We start from the raw sequence: 27753 nt of genomic DNA, 5'->3' as shown, positions 1-27753 counted from the left end.
ACGTAATGGCATGTTTAAAATGATATTGATTGTTTAAATATTAATTAAAAATATTTCAAAAATTAAAGCAATTTATAATTTAAATCATAATTTAAAAATATCTCATGCAATTAACTCTGAAATTAAATAATTAAATCTTAATTAGATTAATATCATAACATTATAATATCTTTAGACTGTAAGTTCAAGGACACCAATTCCCTGATAATTTGTGGTTTAATAAGTAGTTCATACATATTTGGATTAATGCTGAAAAGATGTTGACATTTAATAAAAAGAATACTGCATGAAATCAATCCATAGTTGAAAGTGGTGAAGCAAAAGATTCTGAGGAGTCGTCGTCACAGAAAATAAAGGAGGGGTCCCTTTTTATTGTAATATTCAATTCTTATTCTCTTATTGGGGTTAATTGTAACCTACCATGATTATTATTGTCTGGAGTTTGGACCATGGAAACTGAAATGTCCATTCTATTGCACTGCAACTTGCTGAAGACATTGTGCAGGTAATGTCGTCGGAAAATATAATTAATAGAACCAGCCTCATTTCTCACTTGAGCAACCCATCAGGTGCCCCACCATAATTAGATTGGGTGTAAGTAAATATAGTGTTCAATCAACTATTTATGAATCATTATTTTATTAAATTAAATAAAGAGTATAAATAAAATTTTTTATATTTATTTAATAATTAACGAATACTAACAAATATGTTTGGTTCGTTTATATGCATGAACAAGCTCATTTATCGATTCATTTATCTAATTCTCCCTCTCTTTATTTTTTAAATTTTAATATTGGTGAAGGTATGGACTAAATTGAACACGAGATAAACTTTAGAATTCAAATTCTAAAACCTTGGAAACTTAAGACTAATGACGCAGTGTCATCATTTTTTCGAATATTTTGAACATATAAATGGATTTTGACACAAATCTTGACAAACATATAAATGAATGTGTCCTCCATTGTTTAAACGGTTTTTTTTTTGTTAACACTAAACGAATATATTTACAAACATTAAACGAATTAAGAATACCTTAAAACATAAACAAACGAACATGATATTAAAATTTAAAACGAACATAATTTGAACATAAAAACTTTAACAATAAGCAAATAAACACAAATACTACCATATTCTTTGAAACCTAATTCATTTACACCTCACCTTTATTTTCTTCCTAGCTAAACATTAAGATTTTATTTCATGATCAAAAGGCAGAAGCTAAAACAAATCTCATCATTTCATATTTAATTTGGTTATTTCAAGCATCACTTCCCTTTTCACGATATATATAATATATATATGGACCAGAATCTTTCTCGCTCTTCAAGTGATTGTGATAATTCTTATCTCCATTATAATAAAAGCTAGGGAACCCCATTACTAATTTTCCATTACCACTTTGTCTTTATGACTACATCCTTTTACGAACCATGAAATTTGTGAACGTCAAAACCAAACACAGCAATTAGTTCCAGAAAAAAAAAGGATATAGTTTCTTGAAATGAATCAGTGTGTTCCCAGTTGGGATCTGGACGATAATCATGCCACCGCACGCCACTCCCTCCGCACTAACTCAAACTCCACCGCCGCCGATGTACGCATGTAAGCACTGAAACTAGTCTCGACTGAATCTGTGATTTACTGAATTTAGTGAGTTTTGTTGTTTGATTTGATGTTTGTGGTTTACTTTGCAGGCCGGACTATGAAGTAGCGGAATTAACATGGGAAAATGGCCAACTAGCCATGCATGGTTTAGGTCCGGCACGTGTGCCGGCTAAGCCCTTGATTTCCAACGCTCTTTCCAAGTACAATACTTGGGATAAACCACGGGCTAATGGCACTTTGGAGTCCATAGTGAACCAGGCCACTCGTGTTCCGTATCTTAAGGTTTCTCTTCACGGCGAGGGGATGAAATTGTACCCTGTTTAGACCAACGCCGTTCTGCGGCGGATGCTTTGGTTCCTTGCTCGAAAAGGTCGGAGGAGGATAACAAGACACCTGGAGTCGGAGGATCTCGGTTGGGGGGATGCTCTACTAGGGTGGGATCCTGTAGCGTGCCGACCGGTGCACGAGATAATGAAGTCTTCGTCTCCGGGAAACGCTCACGGGAGGCAACGGGGCGTGTTCCTGTAACACCGGAGTGGAGCGGAAAGGAACAAAGCGCAAGCGCCAGTGCCACGTTCGGGAGAGATAGCCAATACGTTACTTTCGATACGTATGAGAAAGATTTGGGCGTGGGCTTTACTTCTGCTTCCCTTGGTTCTCCGGAAAACACAAGCTCTACAAAACCCAATACCAGAGCCACCACCACCACCGCCGATGATCACGACTCTGTTTGTCACAGTACACCCCAAGTAAAGTTCTTCCATCTAATTATTATTTCATCCTGAAACTATATGTATATACATTTGTTTGTCATTCTTATTCTGGTTATGTTAAAGAGGGAGAGAATGGAGGAGGACAAGAAGGAAACTGGGAAATCTTCAGTTTCAAAAAAAGAAGCAGAGCTGCTGCCATCCATAACCAGTCTGAACGTGTATGCTTTCTCCACCTTGAGTTTTATTCTGAACCTTTTTTAACATTAATTTTACAAGAAAGAAGTATTAATTAAGTTGTTTAATTTCCAGAAAAGAAGAGATAAGATAAACCAAAGGATGAAGACTTACAGAAGCTGGTTCCCATTCTAGCAAGGTACGATTTTTTTATCTAAGCTATGTCAGTATTGTAACGTACGAAGGTAATTAATGTCTAAAAATCACTGCAAATTTCGTTGAATAAAATAGTAAAAGATGCTTTCTTCTTTGTTTTCGTCTGTTCCGATTTAGAGTTAGTTTTACTAAAAACTGAGAAACAACTTCATCCACTCACCTAGGACAAACTTTTTTTGTGTCGTCGTCCAGATTTTCTTTAATAACAATCCACTTAAGATTCTCTTTCATGCATGTCTTTATTCTTACCAGCTTTTAATTGTAGACGCATGGCATATATGAGATTAGACGTAAAGTTATGAGATTCCTTTATTTGGTCCTTGAGGTATCCATACTTTATAGATCAGTTACATACATACATATATATTATTGTTTTTGTGTTTATTACAGACCGACAAAGCTTCGATGCTAGACGAAGTTATTGACTATCTGAAACAACTGCAAGCACAAGTTCACATGATGAACAGGATGAACATACCACCACCAATGATGTTACCGATGGCAATGCAACAGCAACTCCAAATGTCGATGATGGCTCCGGCGATGGGGATGGGGATGGGTGTTATGGATATGAACGGTATCGTCCATCCCAACATCGCGGGCATCTCTCCCGTTATTCCTAATCCTTTCATGAATATGACTTCCTGGGACGGCTCCGGTGAAAGGTTACAACAAGCTGCCTCTGCTGCAATGCCGGACCCTCTTTCCTTGTTCTTGGCGTACCAATCACAGGTACCATTTGTTTTCTATCATTTTAAAAAACATCATATGCCCCACAGATTATGAATGTATCGCCTGTTTGGTGCAGCCGATGAACATGGATGCTTACAGCCGGCTGGCCGCCATGTATCAGCAAAGGCAACAACCACCGGCGTCTGGCTTTAAGAGCTAAGCTTCAAACCATTACTTTGGCTACGTACAAAAACTTGGGTTTGAACTCTTAAACTTTGGCATTGTTTTGGATCCGGATTCGGTACAAACCAGTTGATGTAGTTATTTATTTCTTGATACAAGCGTGTGACTGGTAAATTAGTTTGATTGCTTCAAATTATTTCTCTTTGAATTTGTATTTTCAATATCAATAATCTGCAATGTAATAACAAAATATAATAGTTGCGAGATATATAAGGCGTTCTCATCATTGATGACTTTCCAAGTAAAACTGAACCCTAAACTAGATCACTGGGTATAGTCGACCTGTACTGTAATTGAACGGTTGGTAATCAATCAACATCTTTATTTTTTGTCTACTTTTCCAGGCATCGTAACGTGTAGTGTTCACAAAAAGATAAAACATGTAAATGATTGGATACTCATTTGTCAAGTTGAATTGAGGAATCACCACACAAATTTCTCCATTAACTTTGGCCTTTTGGATACTTTGCAGCCTATATATATATGATCTTATGATAAGTTTAGCCTTCCCGGCTTCAAAAATCAGGATAATTAATAATGGGACCGCTTTGCATTAGTTTTTTCCCATTTGCGAAAATTAAAAAAAAAAGAGATGGATAACTTGGGCTACTCATTTTCAACGAGAGACCCCAAAAGATATTAGATTCAGCAGTTATAAACATCATTGACGTTAATGCGACAGGTAGCCATATTATGTCTAAAGCATATATAAGATTGTGTGATTTTAGACTGGAACGCTTGGAGTACGAGATCACCATAAGCATCCGTTTCCAGATTTTTCTCTCTTCCCCACCCAAACTTCTTAACGACGACCATAAATCACTTATACTTTATTTACTCACCTCATTCGAGTAAATCATTGTCGGTTAAGTTTTTTATTTTATTTTATTTAGTTGGATAATTACGATGCGCGTATGTTCAAAAAACTTTTAATTATTTGATATTAATCGTTCATACTCTTGAAATTTATAGTGCTCGAACCTAATACCTCAGAATAATAACAATTTCTTACTACGATGGATTTATGATAAGTTTAGCCTTCCCAATAACGGGACCGCTTTGCATTAGTTCTCCCCCCCCCCCCATTATTTGCGAGAAAAAAAAAGATGGATAACTCGGGCTACTAATTTTCAACGAAGGGACCCCAAAAGATATTAGATTCAGCAGTTATAAACATCATTGACGTGAATGCGACAGGTAGCCATATTATGTCTAAAGCATATATAAGATTGTGTGATTGTAGACTGGAACGCTTGGAGTACGAGATCACCATAAGCATCGTTTTCAGATTTTTCTCTCTTCCCCACCCAAACTTCTTAAGGCGACCATAAATCAATTATACTTTATTTACTCACCACATTCGAGTAAATCATTGTCGGTTAAGTTTTTTTTATTTATTAATTGGATAATATAATGCGCATATGTTCAAATAATTTTAATTATTGATTAATCCTTCATACTCTTGAAATTTATAGTGCTCGAACCTAATATCTCAAAGAATAATAACAATTTCTTTACTACCGATGTCACTTGATTCTTGTATTTGCCGATTAACTTAAATTTGGTAGTTATGATAAATTGGATAAGTTGTCCGTTACTAAAATTTAAAATCAAATCAATTATATAATATGTATATCTTATTTAATTTAAATATATTAGATTTATAATATATAAGTATATGATTTCTTGAATTAATAGTAATGGTTTTTATTTTATTTTGTTTTAGGACGAATGAAGATGCTTTTATATTCTCAATATAAACATTAGGGTTTGAATTCACATAAGTTGAGATAACATAATATATTTAATTATTCAGTCAGTTAATAGATCTGAATAATTAATTTTATTGAATAAAGAGAAAATATTTAAAATTTATGAGTAACCTACAAAATAGGAATAAACTATTATATAAATCGGACAATTCTCTTAAAATCATTGAGTGCATAATAAACCAAATAAAATCATCCAACATTTCTATATGAGAAAAAATAATTAAACAGAGAAAAAAAACTAAAAGTGAAATAACACAAAGAAAAAAAGAAAAAAAAACAGAAAGAGAGGGATTTGGATTTACCCAAGAGACATTATGAATATCAATTAGGTATTTTATGTAGGGGCGGAACAAGAAAAAAAATAGAGTGTCAAATTTAAAAATTATATGAAAATTTTTTTAACTGGAAAAATTAAATTTTAAATCTTTTAGTGTTAAATACTTTTTAAAAATATAGGGTCAATTTCTTTTTTAAAGAGCGTGAAAACATTTCTGAAGAGGTGTTTTTTTCTTTATATTATATTATATTATATATATATATATAATTTATATGGGTAAAAATGAAAATTTTAAAAATAGAGTGTCAAATTTTAAGAAAAAAATCATATATTAAAATGTATAATGCTGAAAAATATTCATAATGTTTGATTAAACATTTATTTTTATATATTTTTTTAACATTGTGGCTCCAATGTTTTATTTTCTGAAACATTTGACTCTTAAAATCAAATTTTAAGAAAAAAATCATATATTAAAATGTGTCAATTCGTTAACTATCGGTTTTCATCCATGGAGAAATCTTTTTTCCTCAAAATAATATGTTGGAGGATAAAATGCTTTATACACAATAATAAAAACTAAAATAAGTAATTAATCAAAACGTTATAGATAATTTTTATCACTATACTTATTAAAAATTGTCGGTTAAATTAAAAAATCAACTCAACCAATCAAAAAGTTTGATACCCATCGGGCTAGTGTTGAGTCGAGTCATTGTAGCCTTGTGGGTCAGATTAGGCCTAGCAAACTAAATTGTTTTGGCCCGGTTCGAACAAATTTCATACGGGCTTTCACCTTCAGGGAACTATACGTGCCATTAGGAAAATATGATCTGTATTAATACAAGCTCAAAAAACAACTTTCTCGTATCCTTGTCGAGAAAAGATTAGTTGAACAACTTTTGAGGCGAAAACAAGGATGGGATTTCAAAGATTATGGCGGTCCAAATCATTTTCAAACATTATTATGCTTGGTTGAAGTTAAATATTTATTGTAAGCCACAAAATTTGGTTAGATATTTGTGTCGTGGACCAAAATCCCTTGGAAGTATTTAATATTTACAAACAGGTTGTTGCTTCTTATCATGCCAAGAACGATACGTAGAGTACCCACGATTTGTCATCTCAATGTGAACTGAGAAGACCCACTTGACCCACATTGCTCCACCAGATCTTCATTTCGTTATTTTTCTACTTTCTTCAGGCTTCTGATCTGATTCTCAAAATCTAAACAGCAGTGTTTACTCGTAACCATTGGCCACTTGTATTACAAAATAAACTTTCTTTATATACATGTACTTTTGGAATAATGATCGGCACTAACATGTAAGCAATCTTGGTATGTGTTAGAACTTCCTATTTGCTGCGACTACTATTACTACAAAATAAACTTTCTTTATATATTGATGAAACAAAGAGTTTATAACGAATGGTAATTAATTTATTTCTTTTTATTTGAGTAAAAAATTACATTAGATGGTTAAGCAACGATTGACCGAAATTAAAATCTCTAATCTCCATTTAGGATAGGAGAATAAATTGATGAATGTGATTCCAATCCCTTTTTTTCCTATATAGGTTGTGAAATTTTATAGATTTATAATGATCTTTAACGTTGTTGTCAGACGCGAAATCATTATAACTATCCATAGGTTGGCAAGTTCAATAGACATGATAAGTTGTTAATTGATTTTAATTTTGATAGATCACGTGAACATGTTAAAGATTATATCAAGAGGTGACAACTTTTCAATAAATATAAAACTTTAAAAACCTTTATATTCGAAAATATTCTTCTAAAATTATCAAAGAGTTTTTATTTATAAAGATTTGATGTACTTGCGAATGAAGTATAGTATATACGATGAGCTTTTTATATTGTGTAACTAGGTGTTCCTAAAGTTACACGGACACTTGTCTTTTTCCCTTCTTCTGTCGAGGTAGTGAACTAGGCTATTTTTCCGGTATATCACCGGTGATCGGTATTATTACCGATCTAACACCGGTCAGACTATATTTTCTGATCTAACACCCTTAGCAGAAAAGCACGCCCCCTGCACCGCGTTATATACTGATTTGGCGCCACGTGGGTATAGCGCGCCCCCTGATCCGCGCTATACACCACGTAGGGGTATAGCGCGGATCAGGGGGTGCGCTATACGCCGTACCAAAATTATATTTAACGCGTTTCCTGATCCGCGCTATATCTTTTATCATATACCGCGGTGCAGGTACCGCGCCTTATATGCTTATAAGTACACTCCTCCGGCTCACATCTCCTCGCATCTCTCATCTCTTATAAATTAATACAACAATTCCGTCAACGAGTAATAATTCTCGCAGTCTTCTCAAATTTAATTTAGAAGTTCGTGCGATTTTTCGTTATAAGGTAATTTTGTTATAATTTTTTAATTATACTTATTGTTTATTATTATTATTTGAAAAAATATTATATTAATTATTTTCAATTAATTTTTATGTTTGTAAAATTGAAAAGGGGAGCATATGTCGAAATAGTTTTGCGGTGCAGGTAATAATATAAAATTATATTATTTAAATTATTTACGTTGATGTGTAAAAAATTTATTGTGTTATATTTTCGTTCATATATAATTTATTTAATCAAGTTTGTTTAAGTTATTTTTTTTGCAGATATAATATTGCCGCACTTTTAAACTCAAAGAATGGCGCGACTTTCAGCTATTGTTTATTATGATGGTAAAATTCGAGAAGATGAAACCGGCGTTGTTTTCGTATCAAATGAGCGTGTTAAAATATCATTCAAGAGAAACATAACTCTTGAGCAGCTAATAACGAAGATTTCGAGGAAGATTCATGTTGGAAGTAACAGAAGAATGTCGTCGTTGTAGTACAGATTTCCAACATCATTGTTGCCATTAACTTATACAGCGTTCGAACTTTCGAACAATGATGATGTTCAAATGATGGTTGAAGCTCAAAGTAATTATTCAGACGCCGCTATTGAGATGTATGCACATTTTGTTCAAGTGCGTGCTGTTCGGGGTCAATCTTTAAGCTCACACTATGAACTGGCTGAACAAGTTGATCAAGTTGACAGCCCGACTACAATAATGTTAATGATTTTAATGTCATAATGGGGAGACATTCATCCGCAACTCCTTACGATATGTACCGAGGTGGGTCCACGAACAATCCGTATGGTAACACCGCGTCCAGTTCAAGGGGAAGGCATTCATCTGCAAATTTCTTTGACCATATGGAGATGTTATCGACGCAACCATCTGTGCAGTTTCTATTTGACACGATGGCTTCAAGCTCCAGGGAGAGGCATTCGACTGTGAGTTTTTTCGATCTCAATGTCGATATGCCTTCCAGTTCAAGGGGAAGGCGTGCAAATAGTAGGTTCTTCGACCTAAATGTGGAGAGCATGGAGGAACCATCATCTCCACCAGAAGAACTGCTTCGTGAGCCTGGTGCGGATGATGCTGAGACTGGACTATTCATTCACCCAGAATCACCGCAATTCAACTCCGATGATGATGAAGTTCCAGGAAATATGGCACAAACTGACCCTCCTGCACACATGTATGAAGCTGATTATGGTGCAATGTACGGGCCAGAATTTGCGGATATGCCTCATCTCGGTGACTATGGATATTACTCATTAATAAATAATGGTGAGTTATCTTTAGGCATGGAGTTTTCAAGTAAAGAAGAAGCGATGATGGCTATCAAAAATTACAATATCCGTAATTCTGTTCAGTCCAAAGTCAACCGATCGACGACCGAAAAATATGTATGCTATTGTGCCCGACGTAAAAACGGATGCAATTGGATGGTTCGCATATCGAAAATGAAGAGGAAAAACAACATATGGGAACTAACAGTATACAACGGTCCTCACACATGTTGTGCTGGAGGGATCATCCGAACTTGGACTCTGAAGTGATATGCCAAGCCATCATGCCCATGGTAAAAGCAAGCTCTCATATAGCTGTTGCAGTGTTGATTTCAGCTATACAATCGCAGTATGGGTACACCATCTCCTATAAAAAAGCTTGGTTGGCAAAACAAAATGCCATTGTCAAACTTCATGGCGAATGAGATGCATCTTACAACGAACTTCCAGGTTGGTTTAGGCTGGTGCGGACGTTGAATCTTGGGACAATTGTGGACTTCGAAACCTCCTATGCATACCATAATGATCGAGTTCTTCGCGATCGATGCCAATTCTACCGGGTTTTTTGGAGTTACCCACAGTGCGTTAATACTGCCAAATACTGCAAGCCTGTGGTCCAGATCGACGGGACTTTCTTGTATGGAAAATACAAGCAAGTTTTATTATTGGCAGTTGTCCAAGATGGAAATCGCAACATTCTTCCAGTTGCTTTTGCTCTTGTCGAAGGAGAAGATACATATTCTTGGCCTTTTTTTCTCCGAAATTTACGTGCACATGTTATTACGAGGGAAAAAATTTGTGTCATTTCAGATCGCGGAACTGGGATCAAAGCAGCAATGGAGTCTTTGGGTCCAATGTGGCAACCACCCTTTGTCCAACATAGGTATTGTCTCCGACACATTGCTGCGAACTATCATGGAAGGTACAAGAAGAATGATGAGCGTCAATTAATTGTACGCATGGGTAAGTGAAAGCAAGTTAATAAGTTATACTTTTTTTGATCATTTTAATTTTGTAAAGAAAGCAAGTTAGTAAGTTATACATTTTTTGATCAGGTTACGAACTACTTCCTCGAACGTTTGAATCAATGCTTCAAGATTTGCGAGCGAAGAACGAGAAAGGATACGATTACATCAGCCTCATCGATAAAGAAATGTGGACGAACGCATATGATGGTGGATATCGATATGGACACATGACGACCAACTTGGGTGAGACAATCAATTCAACCTTAAAGGGTGCACGTCACTTACCTGTAGCGACTTTGGTAAAAACTACACATTTTCGTTTGGGGGCGTTTTTTGCGAAGCTCGGGGGACAAGCTCAAACCTGGATGCAAGGCGGTCATGTCTATCACCCTAGATTAGTTGCAGATCTACAGAAAAAAATTGTTGCATCAAATGGATTAAAGGGATTAAAGCTGTGTCGTTAAGAGTAAATATAAGGGACAGAGCGTGCGACTGCGGGTTTTTTCAAGCTCTCAAGTATCCATGCTCTCATTTGATAGCAGCTTGCTCGCATACACGTCAAGACTATAATCATTTTGTGGATCCTGTATACCTACTATCTGAAGTTTTTAAGGTATACGAATTTGAGTTTCCCCCCATAGGTAATGAAAAGACCCTGATGAGGTTCAAGATTGGTTTCCGATTGTACCAAATCCGAGTTTATTGAGGGAGCGTGGTCGTCTAAAATCCAATCGAATTCATTGTGATATGGATATTCGAGAAAGATCTAGACAAGACAGAAGATGTGGTCATTGTAGAAACCCAGGACACACTAGAAAAACATGTCCACTTCTGTTGTCATCAAGTAACAATTGATGAGGAAATGATGTATTTGTTTATCAAATAATAATTATTGTATTTTAATTTGCATTTACTTCAAGTTAATGTCATTCGATAATCGCTGATGAAGATTAAAAAAACGAACACTATTATTAAATTTTATCAAACTAATAACAATTTGATATTTAAATACAACAAACTTACAATAAGAATTAAATGGTAAATGATAACCAAATTACAATAATTGATATTAAATGGTAATAAACAAAATTAACTAAAATATATTTAAAAAGAGTCCAACAAATTTAACAAAATAAAGTAAGTATTAAATGAGAAATAATAAAAAATTACAATTAAACAAAATAAAGTAAATACAAATAAAAAAATATATCGATGCCTGCGCCGCGAATGTGTTCCGCATGGCGGTGGCTATCGGTCTCGAGGAGGATTTCTTCGTATCACTGGTTCTGACTCCTCGCTGTCATCGTCATCGTCGTCGTCACCATCGTCATCGTCTTCGTCCTGAGCAGGTACATCAGGTTGATGAGGAGCTGATGACGATGAAGCACCTCCATAGAATAAAGACTCTGGAGGTGTATGACTGACTATCCCACCGGCATGCAAAAACTGGGAAAATTGGGAAAACCCATACATCGCTGAGTGTGAAAACTGTATAAGAGGTGTCTGTGCTGAGGCCATGGGTGATAAGGATGAACCCGCTAAATATCTAGCATATGAACCCTAATTCGAATCTACAAACATAGACCCATAATAGCCTCCAGGAGGGGTCATCTGTGACGGTGGCAGTGGCGTGGTCATAAAACCAAGTAAAGGCGGCGGCGGCATCTGGTAATGGAAAGGCGATAGCGGCATCATATATGGCTGCGACATCATATATGGCTGCTGGAAAGGTCATGCTGGTGCAGCTGAGGATGAACCGGAAGCACCTGCTCTCCGTCCACGAGTCGGGGGACGATGGTGCTGTGTCGGTGAACGTCACTGTCGACGTCGTGGAAAGGTCTGCCCTCGTGCATCCTCGGGTAGTAGAAACGGTTTCCCGTTACTGTTGAACCACTCATAATAATCCTCAGCATACATAAAGAGGTCATCAAAAATAGGCTCTCTACGGGGGAATGCGCCGATGTCGATCCTCCCATAACACGACCCACCTATGATGCCTCACCAGCCAATCTGTATCTGTCTTGCCGTGTCTATCTAAGCTATGCAACTCGTCCATATTGCGAGATGCTTCCGGAATTGGTTGAAAACAACCAAACTGTCGGAGCACGCGATCAGTTGAGTGCCACTCGACGGTCGCATAACAGATCAGAGGGACCATCGCTATCCAAACATCTGATGGACCCCTCAACTCAGGTGGGATCACCGCCCTCACATCATTAGTAGAATATGGCACCCATTCAAACTAAAATAAATAATATATATTTTTTATCAAAATAATAATCTAATTATATAACTATAATCTAAAATCGATTTTTAAACATTAAAATTCATACCTATGTGCCAGCCTTCTGATCGATTAGCACCATAATTTTTCCTAAATCATCAGGTAGCTCCTGATGATTTTTCCTATCAGTAGACCACCTATTCAAGGAAAAAAATTTGTTATACGCTGTATAAAATTATTAATATACAAAATAAGTTTTATAATTACCTCAGAAGTAGTGGAAATACGAATGAGTTCTTCACAACGGGACATAAAAAGGGCAATCGATACCATGCCCAAGACTGTAGCAGCAGGAGACATCCGCCGATAACATTACGTCTGTAGTCAGTGGCTCCACACATCTCCATGTACAGCAAAGCCAAAACTACCGAGCCCCAACTGAATAATCCGACGAGACGAAAGTCGCTAAGATGTCGCAACCACATGCAGTGAACTAGGTTACGCGATTTGTCCAGCATCAGCAACCCTCCTATCAGCTGCAGTATGAATGCCCGTGCATACATCTTAACCTCATCCTCAGAGGCGTCTGCGCTCAACTCCCGAAAATTGGCATCTAACCAATTTAACGGTATCTACCTCCGATAAAATTTTCTGGGACACGTCCTAGACTATCCCGACACAAAGTAGTCCATGAACCGAAGCTATCCCCGATATCACATCTCCATCCACCGAAAGCCCCAGGTGCATAGAAACATCTTCAAGCGTGATCGTGCACTCTTCGCACGAAGATGGAATGTGTGGGTCTCCGGCCTCCACTCTACTAAGGCAGAAATCAGGTCTGGATCTATCTTACAGTGACCCTGATATCTACCTATGTAATTGAATCCAGCCTCTACTAAATATAGCAAGACACGACTGGGTATCACTAACTTAAGATTCCTAATAAAAAGATCTAATACACGGTCCTTCTCCTAAAAATAAATAATTACAAAAATTAATTCTTAATCTAATAATCATGCATTAAATGAATCAACTAATTATTACTAATAATTTAAATTAAATTAAAATGTTAAAATGTTACCGTATCAGCAAAGTGTCGAGATATTTAATTATTAATTTAATAATCATGCATTAAATAAATCAACTAAATATTACTAATAATTTAAATTAAATTAAAATGTTAAAATGTTACCGTATCAGCAAAGTGTAGATATATACGATTTCCATCCGAACGAATAGACTGCCTTCCATTATATATCTGCAAAAGAATTATATTAGTAAAATATTAAATAAAGTAAAAATATAATAGTAAAAAAAAGAGAGTATTTGAGAGAAATTTAGAGAATTTGAGAGAATTTTGTGTGATAAAAGTGATTGAGGATGAAGGTATTTATAGGGAGGATGTGACGTGAATTAGGGGTATAGCGCGCCCCCTGCACCGCGCTATACCCCACGTGTCAGATATTCAGGTATAGCGTGGATCAGGGGGCGAGCTATACCCACGTGGCGCCAGATCACCCTATATCGCGGGACAGGGGTACACTATACCCACGTGACGCCAAATCAACATATAGCGCGATGCAGGGGACGCGCTTTTCTACTAAAGGTGTTAGATCAAAAAATATAATCTGACTGATGTTAGATCGGTAATAATATCGATCACCGGTGATATACCGAGAAAATAATAAGTGAACTACGACAATGCGGTCCCACATAATAACCCAAGGAGGGAGATTTTGATCATCACATCAAGCCACAATACATGAATGTAAAAGAGTTGCATATAGTGTCGGTGTGCTTTAGGGTACAAGCAAAATACGAAACGCAACTTGGAGAAAAGAACCAAAAACCCAAGTGAGGCTGGGCAAGATCCACAGTAAATACTTGCCGGCACGGTTAGCGCTGCAAGTCATTGAAAAGAAGAAAATCCCGCGTGGTATAACAACGGGTAGAAAACCAAGATTTTATCAAGTCAAATACCAAATACTAGCTTACTGCACGTGTACCTGATGGTCGACTCGAGTCTTTTTGATGCAAGTACTTCTATAACTGCAATAATGCCGTCTAGTCTTTTGGTTCATTCAAATTTCATTTGAAAATTAATTAATTTATTTGTGTTTAATATATATATTTGATCTATGGTCCAAACCAAACCGGAGAGGCTACTTGGGACTTTTCCTTCATTTCCCCATTCTTGCTCTTCAACTCATTGTCGGCGACCAATCTAAACTGTTGGTTTAGATATGCAGAGAAAGTGAGTGGATTTTTTTATTGTTGAAAAGCTTAGCTGGTTTCTGTACTTTGGCTTTACATGGAGGAAGCATTCCCATTATAAAATCCTCATTAGACCTCCCATTTTTTTGTATCACCCAAAGTCTTTTTCCAGTCATTTCTCTCTCTCTCTCTCTCTCCACAGATTCCAAGCTTATTCCCGGTACTTTTTAACTTTAATCAATGGCTGCATCTTCACTTATAATCTCTCCCAGAAAGCTTCGATCGGATCTGTACTGTTATTCCTATCAGAACGATGCCAACATCCCACTGGTGATATCGGTTCTCGCTTCGCTCATAGAGAGAACAATGGCGAGAAACGAGAGGATTGCCAAGAACTGTCGATGGGCATCGAAGAGCAGGGTTTTCGATTGCCACGAGACACCCGACATGACGATTCAATCTTACCTTGAGAGAATCTTCCGCTACACCAAAGCCGGACCGTCGGTTTACGTCGTGGCCTACGTTTATATCGATCGGTTTTGCCAGGCGAATCCTGGGTTTCGAATCAATGCGAGAAATGTACACAGACTTCTCATCACAACGATCATGGTCGCTTCCAAGTATGTTGAAGACATGTGAGTAGTATCACCTGACCAACTTTAATTTTTCACCTGAAAACATGTGATTTGGGTTCTTATTCAACTGTTTTTCCCCCAGGAATTACAGAAACTTTACTTTGCACGAGTTGGAGGATTGACCACAAATGAATTGAATCATTTGGAGGTTGAATTTTTGTTCATGATGAGTTTCAAATTACATGTGAATGTAAGTGTGTTCGATAGCTATTGCAGTCATTTAGAAAGGGAAGTAAGCATCGGAGGAGGATACCACATCGAGAAGACTCTAAGATGTGCTGAAGAAATTAAATCGAAACAGATTCAAGAAAGAAGTTACAATCACATTGCTCGCATTTTGTTGTAATTTTACCATCATTAAATCTGGGAATTTTCATCCTCCCTATTTTGCATTTGCAATGGGGGTATGTTATAATTTATACATTGGAAAAAAATAAAGATTTTATGTGTAAATATATTCGGCGGTTTGTTTAGAGTTAGATAGAGTTATGTATAAATTGGTTTCAAGTTTGATTAATGTATATTTCAGGGTTAACCAGTACAAGATTACAACTTGACTTTAAATTTTGATTAGTATTTACTACTGCTCAAGGCCAATTTCTCCGGAGCCTTCCCCGCTAACCACAAACACCATGAGTTTTTAAAGTTTTTACATATTTAAATTTTGATCCAGCACAAGTGTTAATATCATATACAAATTGTATATTAGCACAAGTACAAAAAGCAATATATTATTCAATTACACACTTTATAAAATGCTTGGTTGAATACTTATTTTAGTTTTTTTTGAAACATTCATTTTATGTCGAAAAGACCATAGTTAAATAAAAATTATTAGTTAATTAATAGTCAATAACAAATCTTATATATCCAAAATACCGATATAACAGTTTCATGCGTACATAAGTACTGATATGGTACATGTCTTATGTCCAAACTAATTATATAACATTACTAATAAGTATCAAAATTGATGATATGGTAAATTATTTTTTTCAAATATTTTTTGATGACTCGACACAATGACGACGATGACACGATAAAGTAAAATAACATCAACATTTAACGTAATTTTAATGTTGTTGAAGTCTAATTTAACTTTGATCTTACTGTCCAGCCATCCTAACCAACCGGTTTTTTTATATGTTGAAGAAGAATTGAAGGCCAGTGAGTTGGAATTGATGATTTAGCATTAATTTGATCAAACGTGTTCTCTTTATTTGAAGCAATTCCTTTTATAAAAAAGAATATGTGGTATTTGCTGATTTGCATCAAAGTGCGATTGCAATGTATTACCAACAGAAGACAAGGAAAGAGGAAACAAAGCAAAGGCATCTTCTCTGTTTCTGCTTCATATTTTAAATGGAGAATGATTAATCGGTGTAAATCAGCATTAATTAATTTGATTTTATGTTCAGTGTGTCATAATCTAATCGCATGGATATATCTGCCTACTTGCTCTGGGAACATGTCGAAAATGTTTGATTCCTGAAGATGTGGCTGCCCCACCCACCGACGACCTAACGTCGCCAATTATTGTTCGTATTTTGTCTTGTAAGGGCAACTACGGTGCCACTTTGCAATTCAAATATATTTCTTTTGTTTTCTAATATAGTATGCACAGGCCAGGTTAATTTTAATCGGATTGATTGAATTTAAAATGATTTTAGTTCATGTTATTTTTCTTATTTAGCGTTTAAGTTAATTTTAAATTAAAACTTAGATTTTTTAAAAATAGAAGGAAGCGACATAAATCAAAACTAATATACAAAAAATAGATAACTTGAAGAAATTGAAGTGTTTTAAACTTAGAAATGTTTAATTTTTCTATTAAGAAAAAAAAAAAATATGATTTAATATTTATTATTGTATTATCAACCATATAAAGATTGATTGATTCGAATCTATAAAGGATTTTGGGATTGGGCCATTTTAATTGGTAAAGACAATGTATGTTGAGTTATGGAATAATGATACTTAGGCCCTTTGCTTCATTAGTGGGGTGAAGAGCCCAAAACAACACTGGATCTTTGAGGTCCGTCGAGTTAAGCAATTTCTCTTCTCTTTTAACAATGATAATAAGGAAGAAATTCAATGGCTAGTTGACCACATTCACATCAAATGAAATGGTGGGTGGCTTTCATTAACCTAATATATCATCAAATCCATACATTTTACATTAAAATCATTGTGAAATGGTCCCAATCCCAAGCACGGAAGTGATGATGTTGAGCACAAAATGCAGTTGATTAGTAGACAGCTTGGCCTGAACTAACCAAGAGCCCTCTTTGCTAAATCACTATCACTACTTGATTGACTATAACTCGTTGGCTTTGAACCAAAGCAACAAATGACGATCCACTGATTGATTATACAGACTGAAACCCTCGGCCGCACGAATAGTATTAGCGTTCCCTTCCAAATCCTCTTAAAACTCTATGCACGGTTCTACCTATATTAATTATTATATTGTACTATACAAAACTATTATAAAATAAAAAAAGATATCAAAATTTTATGTGGAAAACATTAAACGAAAATAACTAAGCATAGAGGAGTGTGATTTGTGAACTTTAATACTAGAAACAAGAATACATAGAAAGTATCAGTCTTTAGACCTTCATCTCCACCAAATAAATTATATTATACATTTTTTGAACCTAATCAAATACAATTTAAAATATAAAACTCTAACATTAATAATATTGTCTGATTAGAGCAAAGCTCACTTATTATGTACCTTTGTTTGAAATTCTCCCTCTTTCTCCGACTTGATTCGTTTGTTTTTTAATTTTTAAATATCATTTAATGAAACGTGACGACTTCTTAATTTACTTGTGAAATTAAAAACCTCGAAAACTAAATACATTAAATAATTATGCTAAAAATAATAAAATAATGAGATGAAAAACGTTTTAAACTCTGTGGAAAAGCAGATTGAACCAACCGACAGACGAGGAGAATAAGAAAGCAGAAATGGGGTTAAGTTTTGTTGGCTTGGAGTTGAAGGCATGTGTTTGAAGCTTGAAATTTGAACCACTCTTTCTCTCTCTTTAGATGTTAGCAGAGACGCAAAAAATTAAATTCAACACTCAACACTCACTGGTTGTACGGAACTCCGTTGGTTTTTTGTAATATTTTTATTGGTGTTTGACCGGCGGCGCCACTAACGATCCACCACAAAGGCGGAGAAAAAGTCTCTAAACTCTCTCCCTTCTCCTACCACTTGTCACCACCTAGTCACCTTCACTCTTCAAACCTCAGCTCTCCTACCCATTTAGCTCTCTTCTTTTTCTAATCCATATATGTTTTCCATCCACAAAAATTATTAAACCAATCCATTACTCCTACTAAAAACTAGGACTATTGTCCCCTTAATTTTTCACCATACAACCCTTTCACTATACAAGAACAAACTGCTCACCCTTCTTTTCTTTCACTTCATCATATCATTTAATTCCCAGATTTCCCCCCCTTTTTGATTGTATATTTCTATGGCTTTTATAGTGGATCAACAATCTGAGCTCAAATACTTTTGCAAAATCTGCAACAAACGTTTCGGATGTGGGAGAGCGCTTGGTGGGCACATGAGGTCGCATGGAATCGGAGACGAGAGCCGGTACATCGAAGACGACGACACTGCAAGTGATTGGAGAAGCAAGTCGGGAACGAACATCGTGCCGTCGAGCAACAAACGCATGTATGGGTTAAGAACAAACCCTAATCGTTTGAAGAGCTGTAGGGTTTGTGAGAATTGTGGCAAGGAGTTCTTTTCATGGAAATCTTTACTCGAGCACGGTAAATGCAGCTCTAAGGATGCTGAATTGCCTGGTTCGTTGCAAAGGTTGGAAGGCAACGACGATGTTGCGATGACTAATGGCTCGGGTTATTTGTCTAAGAGGAAAAGATCGTTGGTCTCCGATTGTCCGTCGAGCGTAGAGGAAGATGTTGCCAATTGCTTGATGATGCTATCCAAATCAACCGTTGTACTTCCTCTTGTTAACGAGCCTGAAGAGTCTTGTACTTCGGCTAGCAAAGAAGAAGAGACAAGAAACACGATGGATTTCGTTACTGCCATTTCATATAGGCCTAACGTACCTATGGATAAGGCCAAAGGTGTAGCAAAAGGGGCGTTCGAGTGCAAAGCATGCAAGAAAGTGTTCAATTCCCATCAAGCATTGGGTGGACATAGAGCTAGTCATAAGAAAGTTAAGGGATGTTTCGCAGCGCGGCTCGATAATGATCATAACGGTAGAGACGATAGTTTAGCCGACCACGATTACACCGAGTTTTTTGTCGCAGATCTATGCCGACTTTTCGAGTCCATACATTGGCCTCGACATCCAAAACAAAATCAAAAGTACACGAATGTTCGATATGTCATCGGGTATTTTCGTCTGGACAAGCATTAGGAGGACATAAAAGATGTCATTTGATAACGTCGAATCCACCTGCTGATCACACTCCCTCGTTAATTAAGTTTCAACGGTATCAAGACAACATAAAGAAAATTCAGCAAACCCATAGATCAAGTTTTATTGGTGATTCTGAGAAACTTGATCTTAAGCTTGACCTCAATCTTCCTGCCCCAAGGAACTGCATTGATCGATCGAGTTTTGATGTTTCAACAAAAATCTATTTGCAGCCTTGGATTGGCAAAGAAAAGGAAGATAATCTGCAGCAACTGCATGTTGACAATAATAACAGCAATGATGCGATTAAGAACAATCTCTGTAATGTTTCTAACCAAGATGAAGAAGACAAAACTGGCAGTACGATAATGTTAGCAAAACTAAGTGAACTAAAGGACATCAATATGAGTGCAAGCTCACTTCCATGGCTGCAAGTTGGGATCGTTTCAACTACTAATGTTTGTTCTGACCCTTAGTTTCGTGATTCAATCACATAATACTTGGAGCCCTAGAGGGGGGATTAATCCCAAGAACTAATTTTTAAAAAGCCCTTGGTGTATAATGTTTATATGTATTCACATGTTAAATTAATTTGGATCCTTACAAAAATATTATATTTATTTAGTAAATTAGTGTTATTGTTCATTCCTATACATACATTTTTGTTTAAATATTCAATTTGATAAAGGAATTTTGTTTTGTATACTTCATGTCTAAATTTTATGGTCTTTGTTTAAAACTTGTGGCTGCCATTTCCTACTATGTGTTTTCAAGGTTTGAACATCATTTTTTTGGAGTGTAATGTGTGGTACCACTGCATCCACCCAACATTTATTGGCATGGTGAAGAAACTTTAATTTGATGCAATTGCAGGGATATAATTTTAATTTTAATTCAACTAAATATATTACAGGGTTACACCAAGTTAATGTTACAAATTTATTTTTAAAATAATAAAGAGCCTACTGGGTTGAGCAAAATTCTGTTTATTGTATCTCTTAATTTGGCAATTTGGAACTTGTGAGAAGGAGATAGAAGAAGAGTCAAATTCCAAGCTAGTAGAGTATAGTAGATTTGTTATACCCATCCAACCACGCCTGCCTTGTCATACATCTCACAAATCAATATACAGTCTTTTTTTACAGCGATATATTTAAATTATTTGTTTATTGTACAAACAGAGAGATATTAATGGTAAAAAAGTTGTTATTATTTACGAGGTTTTAGGTTCGAGTACAATAAATATCAGAAAATGAAAGTTTAATATCGAAAGTTTATTATCGAAAGTTATCTTTGAGTAGATATTACCTTGTACTTACCAAAGATTAATAAAATAATAATAATTTATTTATTAGTTTGCAAAATTAAAAGAGCCAAAAGCATTATGTTAATTACTAAAATCAAGAGTATTATTCCTTACAAAATTACATTGATAATGAAAATAAGGATAAAATACACAAATTGTCCAATGATATAAGGTATTGTTTTATTAAATCACTCGACTATTAAAAGTTATAAAATAACCACTCGACTATTCGTTATGTTATGTTTCAAACTCTCATTTTTTTCATTTAAAAAATGGTAATATTCTAAGTTAAACGGTAACCTACTGACTGTGATATGATAATATTTGATTCTAGAATCCCAAACGATTATCATATCTAAGTTATTATATTAACGTCTAACTTAGACAATCATCAATTTTCTAACATAAAATGATGAGTTTGGAACATAATGAATAACCTAGTTACTATTTTGTAATTTTAATAGTCAAAAGACTAAATAAAGTAACATTTTATAATCAGAAATCATTTGATAACTTTCAATAATCAAAATACTTAATAAAATAATACATCTAATCAAAAACTATTTGTGTACTTTGTCCCCTAAAATTAAATACTCAGGAGCATGCATCGACAAAACTATATTAGTATTGAAACGTCAAATATTCCCCATCCCGAGTATCTAAACTAATTTTATTCATTTATGCGAATTAAAATTTAGTAATTATGACATAACAATTATTATATTATTTTTTTGAAAGACAACTATTATATTAAGTCGTAACTTTAAGTAACATATGAAATAAGGGTAAACTACACAAAAGAAAACTAATGTTTAAGTAAATTTTTGTTTTTTCAACTGAAATTTAAAAACTAACGAAATGGTCACTAATATTATTGATTTATAACAAATCGATCCTTCAACGTTAATAGCTATTAAAGTGAGGGATGAAAAGCTTATGTGGTCTTTAACTGCTTATCTGACAACGTTAACAAAGATCCTTCTCAAAACTAGGTTAAACTCTTGGTCAAACATCTTGACAACAACAATGACTTTTCATACTTCGCAAAAGAATTAAGAGAAAAATCGTGAATTCCTCGCAAGGGTTGACTGATTTTTCTAGGAACCCAAGCTAACACAAGATCTTTATATAAAGCTTATCTGCATAAAGATGCATCCAAAGCCTCAAATGTAAAATTTTCTAAACTCACATATTGAATTCAATCAATGTTTTCTTTTCAATTACCAACAGAATCTTATAGTTCAATACAACCTGAATTGACAATAAAATTAGATGCCAATACAAGGATTAGTAGGCTGCCTCTTTTTTGTTTTTCGTAAGATTGAAACCAGCGGTCGACAAGCAAGCAAGCAAGCTTCATCCCTCTAACAACTATAATTTCAGTGTTGACCGATACTCTACCGTAATCCAAGATCTTCTGATTTATAAGCTCATCTACTCTAGATTTTTGAAAGAGGTTGTCAACTAAACTGACCGTGAACTTTTTTCTGAGAATCTCAATTTCAGATGCCACAATGACACCATGGTAAGAAGCTATATCAAGAGTTATAAGCGGTAGGGATGGATGCAGAATTTTATGTCAGTAGAGGTGAACTTGAATTTACAAAATTTTAGGAGATAAAAACATATTTTCAATAGAAAATTCATTGAAAAAAATTAAAATATATGATGATTTTAAATTTTAGAGGTGATTGTCCTAATTCCACCTAGTCCATTCCTGGGCAATAGTAATGGTAGACGCATCAGGTGGAAGAATCGAAGTGGAGGCATCAAAACATGGGAGCTCATCTCCAGTCATAGTAAATATTCCACTTAAAGCAAGACAAGAAAGTGTATACAAACAAATTACCACCAACAGATTCTTTTAACTAGAGTATTCAACATGTTTGCTTTTTTCCCCTCTTACCAACAATAAAGCAAGGATTCAAATGCTGGTTACGGTCGAGTTTGTTGCGATTGCAAATATAACGAGCGGTATTGCAAGGTTTGTGGGTATCACAGTCATACAATAACAAACGGTCGTAGAGGACACCGTTACCGTTATTTCGCGGGCGCTATTGCGATCACGGATCACTATTTAAATCCCTGCTATAAAGTAAAACAAAACTAAAATGCATGAATTTTCCAAAATTTTGATCTTCATTTTTGAAAACTTGTCGAGAACAAGAAGCAATTGCAAGAATATGATCAAACAGTTAATATTTCTTTGACAGGGGAGGTTCTTAGGGGAGGTTAGGGGAGATTTCTGCGTGACGATGAAACAATTAAGGCGGTTCTTAGGGGAGGTTAGTATTTTTTTTTATTAGCTGTCGACATGGAACTTCTGTGGCATGACAGGGTATCTTTACGTTTACTATTGACAGGCCGTATAAATTTGCTTTAGCTTCCAAGTGTTGACACTGTTCATAATGTTGAATTGTTTCTTTCAAGGATTTTATTAATTAAATGTTTCTTTGAAGGCGGAGGCAGGCAAATTATACTTGTTTACCCTGCTTGGTAACAAAGAATCAGTGGATTGCCGTGTGGTTATCTTTGCAATTAAGGCACTTAATTGCCTTTTAGAAACTACTAGCAAGACTTCCAGAGAATTTTTGGAAGATATTTGACACATTTAGCAAGTAAAAGCTTAGCTTACTACTCTGGGATGTGTAAGATACAAGATATTAACATAAATTATCGTACATTGCTAAGCCCTAACTCTGTGAGCTTAATCTTTCTGGTAGCATTAATATGCTACTGTTTGAATATAGGATGTAGTAACTGTGAAAGTGCTTTGGAAATGCATTTATGTGATCACTGACATTTCTCCTGTGTCTTGTATAAATAATATTTTGTAATCCAGGCATTTTCAGAAGCCTATTCTATTTTGGAGGATGAGCTTAGTTGCCTATCAAGTAACACTGATTCATCATGTAACCCACCATGTAGATTGCTTCAAAAAATCATCCCAAGTATCACTTTATCATAGTGGCTTAGTTTGAGGAATCTTCACTAAAGGTATTCATTTTCCCATGATATATTGCTTAGTTAGATTTAATTTAGGATTGTCAGAAATATTCTTATGGTGACATTATTGATATAAAGCTGAAGTCCTCACCCCAATGGGAGCATTGGGTCTTGATTATTTACTGAAACTCCCTTTGGAATGTGCTCCATGTTGATCATTTTTCTATTATGCCAACCCATAGTTTGGCTCAGAGGTATGGAAGTGTTTCATTGTGATTTTTATTTCTGATTTTTTCCTTTGCATTAATTATTTGTAACTTCTAAATTCTAGATTCTTCAAGCAAGTTTTGATGTTTGTGGCCAGATATTATAGCCTCAATCAACTTTTGGTGTGATGCACAGCCAATCTTGCAATTGATCATTCCAAGTAAAGGATGCTCCGATTTAGTTCAAAATTGATTGTGCTACTTTATGGTTCGAAGTAAAAATGAAAGGGTGAATATGTAAGTAGGCACTATTATTTTGAAGATCTTTTACAATAAAAAATGGCAAAATTCTGATAGTACATCATGCGATCAATTTTGAATTTTATGTTCTTGGTGGCAATTCTAAGTTCAATTAAGGAACTTAGTATTTACCTTGCTGCCTTCTACTATTAATCTAGTGTTAAATCTGTGTGCATACTTCAACTTTTGATGCATTTCTTTGAGTGAGCAATGGTGATTGCTTGCGGGGAGTGTGTTTACTATTTGGACTTTGGGCAATTAGGCTGCCTTTTTCAACGTGAAATATTGCATTAGCAACATGCTATCTTGTTTATTCCTTTGTGCAGGATTTCTATTTTTATGTTTGGAGATTTGAATCTATCACGAAAATTCGTCTCTGTAGGTGATAAAGAATAACTTATGTGACTCTGCTTATGCTTTTTCATTTGTTAACGCTCTGTTGTATTATTTGGTTTACTTGAGTTATTTTGGCTTTTGTATTTCAGGATGACAAAACGGAATGTTGTGTGAAGTTGTTAGTTTGGAGCTGAGCTGATTGTGGTGCCATTTGCCGCAGTTAGCATCTGAACTCTGTCCTGCCAACCGAACAAAACATTGTTCATTCTATCAGATGCCATTATCCGTACGAAGGTACTCACTCAATCTGGCAGCCTATTTTCTTCATGAAATGAATCTTCGAACGAATGGATCCTGACATGGTGAAGCCACCTTTACGAGACTGGTTACCAGTAGTGAATAAAAGACCCTCACAGAAAAATACGCAGAGTGCAAGCAAAGTGATGCAAGTGTTAGATTTGTCTAGAAATTAAGTTGACAAGTTGGAAATTTCATCTTGGTTGGTGGCCAACTTATTGGAAATTTCATCTTGGTTGGTGGTCAAACTTTGAACATGTGAATTTCATATTTGGTGGCTAACTTGTACACATTAGAAAATTCTTTGGTAGGTGGCCAAACTTTGAACATATTGTTCTTGAAACTCAACTATAAATAGGCCAAAGTATTTCTATTAGAAATCATCCCAAAAACAAGTTCTCTCTTCCTCTTGTATTCTTCATTCTCCCATTTTGGGAATTCCAAAGAATTCAATTTGTTGTAATATTGGCGATATAGTGAAGTTATCATCCGGTGTGGTGCCCGAGGAGTAGACGATATTCTCGTCGAACCTCGTAAATTTGGTGTGTTCTCTCCTTTATTGTTTTTTATTCAGTTCTTTTCCATTGTGTTTCAATATTCAATAGTTTGACAGGTTTATCCGCTGTGCAACCTTTGGTGGTTTTAATCTTGACATTTTAGGTCAATTTTAAAACTAAGTTCGTGTGGGAAATAACCCGTTTTCCCCAATAATTGGTATCAGAGCTTCGGTTGAGGTTATCCTGGTGTTCCGTTGCTGAAAAAATACAGTTCGTGATATTGAATATTGTTCGTTAGAATTAAAATGTCAAAATACGGATCAGTTGAGACATCAAGCTCTTCATCTGGACCGGTGAGGAGGGTGATGTCAAATGTAAATTTCTCGGTGGAGTTTTTCGATGGATCCGGTCATTTTGGCATATGGCAAGGCGAGGTGTTAGATGCTTTATTCCAACAAGGTCTAGACATCGCCATTGAGGAAGAAAAGCCCGAATATATGGAGGAGAAAGAATGGGGAACAATAAATCGTTTGAGTGCAGCACGATTCGATCTTGCCTTTCCAGGGAGCAGAAGTATGGCTACAAGAACGAGACTTCTGCAAGTAAGATGTGGAAAGCTTTGGAGGAAAAATTCCTGAAGTAAAGCTCTCAGAATCGTCTCCACATAAGAAAAGATTGTTCAGATTTGATTATCAACCAGGCACCAGTATGAATGAACACATCACTGCGTTCAATGAGCTAGTGGAAGACTTATTGGGCATGGATGAAACCTTCAAAGATGAAGATTTGGCTTTGATGTTGTTGTCATCTCTTCCAGATGAATTTGAGCACCTTGAGACAACGTTACTTCATGGTAATGATAATGTTACCCTTAAAGATGTAACTGTTGTTTTGTATAGTTATGAACTCAGGAAGAAAACCAAGAAGGAGAGCAAGTACGAAGCAGCGGAGACCATGGTGGCAAGAGGTCGCTCGAAAAGTCAAAAGCCAAAGTGGAGAGGGAGATAAAAGTTGAAGTCCAGACTGGGAAAAGATGAATGTGTCTTTTGTCATGAGAAAGGCCATTGGAAGAAAGATTGTCCGAAGCTGAAGAAGAAAGGAAAAGCTGCTCCAGATGCATGTGTTGCAGAGCATGATGCACATGACTCTGACATATCATTGGTTGCTTCATCAACAACATTCCATTCCGATGAGTGGATATTAGATTCGGGTTGCACCTATCATATGTCCCCTAATCGGGAGTGGTTCTCCGATTTAGTGGAACTAAATGCAAGAGTTGTTTATATGGGCAATGACAATGCCTGTAAAACTGTTGGGATAGGTTTAATTCGATTGAAGAATCAAGATAGATCAACCAGAGTTCTGACGGATGTCCGATACGTGCCCAGTTTGAAGAAAAATCTCATCTCGTTGGGAGCCTTAGAATCCAAAGGCTCAGTAGTCACTATGAGAGATGAAGTTTTAAAAGTCACATATGACGCACTTGTGATGATGAAGGGCATCAGGAAAAATAATTTGTATTACTACCAAGGTAGTACAATTATTGGAGCAGTTGCAACAACTTCCGGAGGTGATGATTTGGACGCAACCCAGTTGTGGCATATGCGGTTAGGACATGCTGGAGAGAAATCCTTGCAAATTCTGGCAAAGAAAAGATTGTTGAAAGGTGCAAAGGCTTGCAAATTGAACTTTTGCGAGCATTGTGTTCTGGGAAAGCAGAAGAGAGTGAAGTTTGGCACCACTATACATAATACAAAAGGTATTGTAGATTATATTCACTCAGATGTATGGGGTCCTTCAAAGACATCATCTTTGGGAGGAAACCATTATTTTGTAACTTTTGTAGATGACTTTTCCAGAAGAGTTTGGGTGTATCCGATGAAGTCTAAAGATGAAGTACTTCAAATTTTCCTGAAATGGAAAAATATGATCGAGAACCAGACTGGTAGAAAGATCAAACGTCTTAGGACGGACAATGGAGGGGAATATAAAAGTGACCCATTCTTTGACGTTTGCCATGAGTATGGTATTGTTCGACACTTCACTGTTAGACATACACCACAACAGAAT

At 35.7% G+C, this 27753-nt stretch overlaps 1 protein-coding gene, 1 long non-coding RNA gene and 2 pseudogenes across 2 annotated transcripts; all 4 read left to right on the top strand.

Annotated features, from left to right (window-relative positions):
• Positions 1-1306: 1306 nt before the first annotated feature.
• Positions 1307-3793, top strand: LOC120215598 (annotated as a pseudogene).
• An 11119-nt stretch (positions 3794-14912) lies between these two features.
• LOC120215620 lies at positions 14913-15838 on the top strand (annotated as a pseudogene).
• Positions 15839-18877: 3039 nt separating this feature from the next.
• On the top strand, positions 18878-20271 carry LOC120214716 (zinc finger protein ZAT9-like). Its single transcript, XM_039212549.1, has 2 exons — positions 18878-19677; positions 19719-20271. The coding sequence occupies exons 1-2, from the start codon at positions 18878-18880 to the stop codon at positions 20269-20271; spliced, it is 1353 nt and encodes a 450-aa protein (XP_039068480.1).
• Positions 20272-23935: 3664 nt separating this feature from the next.
• On the top strand, positions 23936-24553 carry LOC120214409. The gene is made up of 3 exons (XR_005524862.1): positions 23936-24098; positions 24186-24301; positions 24412-24553. It is a non-coding gene; the product is annotated as an uncharacterized LOC120214409 (long non-coding RNA).
• Positions 24554-27753: the final 3200 nt, after the last annotated feature.

Source organism: Hibiscus syriacus, unplaced genomic scaffold (genome assembly GCF_006381635.1).
Source record: "Hibiscus syriacus cultivar Baekdansim isolate YM2019G1 unplaced genomic scaffold, ASM638163v2 tig00000764_pilon, whole genome shotgun sequence".
In the NCBI taxonomy this organism is placed as follows: domain Eukaryota; kingdom Viridiplantae; phylum Streptophyta; class Magnoliopsida; order Malvales; family Malvaceae; genus Hibiscus; species Hibiscus syriacus.
This window is presented reverse-complemented; position numbering and strand designations above follow the sequence as displayed.